General features: G+C 44.8%; 1 protein-coding gene across 3 annotated transcripts in view; it reads left to right on the forward strand.

The window, feature by feature from the left end:
- The window catches only part of usp34 (ubiquitin specific peptidase 34), a 91825-nt gene extending 89994 nt beyond the window's left edge, over positions 1 to 1831 (forward strand). For all 3 annotated transcript variants that reach the window (XM_015380951.1, XM_015380952.1, XM_015380954.1), the window contains exons 77-78: positions 61 to 217; positions 299 to 1831. In XM_015380951.1, the coding sequence (XP_015236437.1) occupies positions 61 to 217; positions 299 to 1023 (882 nt within the window). In that variant the 3' untranslated portion in view covers positions 1024 to 1831. The remainder of the gene's footprint in view (positions 1 to 60; positions 218 to 298) is intronic.
- Positions 1832 to 2509: the final 678 nt, after the last annotated feature.

The raw sequence follows: 2509 nt of genomic DNA on the forward strand, positions 1-2509 counted from the left end.
CTTCCTTCCTTCCTTCCTTCCTTCCTAGTTTATTCTGCTCTAACTGTTCTTTCATTTCAGGACCTGAGGGCTCTGGTGTTGCTGCTCTCCATCCAGCCTCCTCCAAACATTGACCCCGCCCTCAGCCCCGCCCTGCAGGAGCTGCTGGGTCGCTGTCGTCTTTGTCTGCAGCAGCGCAGTGCTCTGGAGCTGGAGGCCAAGGACCATAAGTCCAAAGGTACGGAGATCAGAGTCGCTTCCTCCGTGGTTTCCGTGCAGGACGCTCTGCTGTCATTGATTGGTGTATTGACTGTTTCAGGTGAGGATGAAGGAGCGACGCCCGTGAAGCGCCGCAGGATGAGCACAGACGACGACCGTGTCGGAGATGCCGCCGCTCCCCTCTGCATGGCCTCTTCCTCCTCAGCTCTGCCCGTCTGCAGTGAGTCAAAGCCTGACCACCAGGAGGCGCTGACGCCCACCAGCACCTCAGACACCGAGACGCGGGACTCCTCTTCCTTAATTGACCCTGGCACAGAGCAGGACCCTCCCTCTCCTGAACCAACGCCAGCTACTTCTAGAAATCTGGACTCCTCTTTAAAAGAGGAGAAGATGGAGGCCTCCTCATCATCATCATCATCCTCCTCGTTCTCCTCCTCATCATCTTCCTCCCTGCTGCAGGAAGTAGGAGAGGGATTCGTTCAGGGGGAGGAGCCCGAAGGGCAGCAGCCTGCAGAGGCAGCCGAGGAGCAGGAAGAGGAGCGGCCAGAGGGACGGAGAGGAGGACCGCCGCCCGCCTCCTCTGGAGAGACGGAGGCGGCGGCTAAGAGCGGCGGCAGCTCTGCTCCGACGCCCCCAGAGGACGCCGCCATGCCATCAGCCCTGGGGCTGGTGGGGGAGGGGACAGACGGGAGCCACGCCTCTCCCTCCCAGGTCATCCTGAGTGGCGCCCCCCCGCCTGACATGCTGGACATGCTTCACAGGACGGTGGAGGCCACCATTGCCATAGTTACCAAACTGTCTGCTAAAGCGTCGCCGTCTTCATGATATCATCAGCTGATATGTCCTTCATCCGCCGCCCGTCGGTTTCTTCTTCTTCTTCTGCTGTTTCTCCGCTGCTCTTCGTTGCCTTCTGCCGACGTCCACTCAGTCGGAGCGTAGAGCTTCCGCGGCTCCCGACATGTTTCCTGGGCGCCACGCAGCCCCGCCCCCCCCCTCCTCGTCGCACAAAGACCAACACATCATACGAGCTGCGGCACATTTTTTTCAAAGGGCAAAAAAAAAAAAAAAAAGGTTTAGTTTTTGTGCGTGTTTTATACTGAGTTGTTTTTGAAAGTGATTTTATTTTAGGTTTGCTGTAACGGGGAAAGGTTTACACGACTTCTGTCTCCTCCGTTTGTAATTTAATTTTATTGCATTTTTACTGTCTAAAAATGGTCGTCCTCTGTGCCAGTTTTGTACTTTATGAATTAGGCAAAAGGAAAGTTGCCTTGACTTTTTTTCTGTGGTTTAATTATCCAGAAACAAAGTTTACCTGTAAATGAATAGAACCACAAGAAACTTGATTCTGTAAAGAATCCACTCTAGTTATTGCCTGAAGGTGTATATGAAAAACTATCAAAGTATATATAAATATCTTTATATATATATATATGTAAAACTATATATCTATATATAAATATATAAAAGCGGTGCTTTATTTGACTGTGGTGAAAATAAAGCCCCCCCATGTTGGACCAGCTGGAGCTTTTATTTTCTTTTACAGACGTACATTCCACAAGCTGTTGATTATTTTGCTTCTTCTGCTGTGTTCTGATCTTCTTTATTTTATTAGAGAATAAATTAATAAAAACAGTTTTAATATGAAGAATGATGCGCCGACATTCATCCTGACTTCTTTTATTTCTTCTGCATAAATTCATTAATAATTCAGGTTGAATACATTTATGTTCCTTCATTAATTAATTCAAAACTTGTCATCTGAAGGCAGTTGAAAAATAATTTTTATTAAATTGTAACAACATATTATCTAAATCTTCTTTTCATGCAAGAAAAAGCATCAGATTGCATCGAGTCATAAACTTTGCATGATTCGTTTCTCATGGATGATTATGGCGTAGACATTTGCTTTTATAATGTTTTTGAGTCTTTACAACAAAAGAGCCTTTTTTTATATTCAGTCCAGCTAAAAAAAAAAAAATTAAAATTTAGAGCCGCAAATTTTATGTTGCCTTTCTCTGAGATAAAGAGAACTTATATTTAATAATTACTAAAGATTCGTCCTTTTTTTTAAAAAAATCTCCATGTCAAAATTTAGGTTTTAAAATAAAGGAAACATCTTGAGAAAAGCGAAACCTTTTCAATGGGTTGCTGAAACGTTCTTGCATAATGAAGCTGTTTTCATCCCTGAACAGCTTCATTTTGCTTCATGTTTCACTCAGATTTTTTTTTTGTGCAGGAATCACCATTTTGTTCTTGTTAACAATGTTAAGAATTTAGCATTAATGAAGAATAAGTTGGTCGAATGAGATAA

This window comes from Cyprinodon variegatus, unplaced genomic scaffold, assembly GCF_000732505.1.
Source record: "Cyprinodon variegatus isolate N-32 unplaced genomic scaffold, C_variegatus-1.0 Scaffold225, whole genome shotgun sequence".
Taxonomy (NCBI): domain Eukaryota; kingdom Metazoa; phylum Chordata; class Actinopteri; order Cyprinodontiformes; family Cyprinodontidae; genus Cyprinodon; species Cyprinodon variegatus.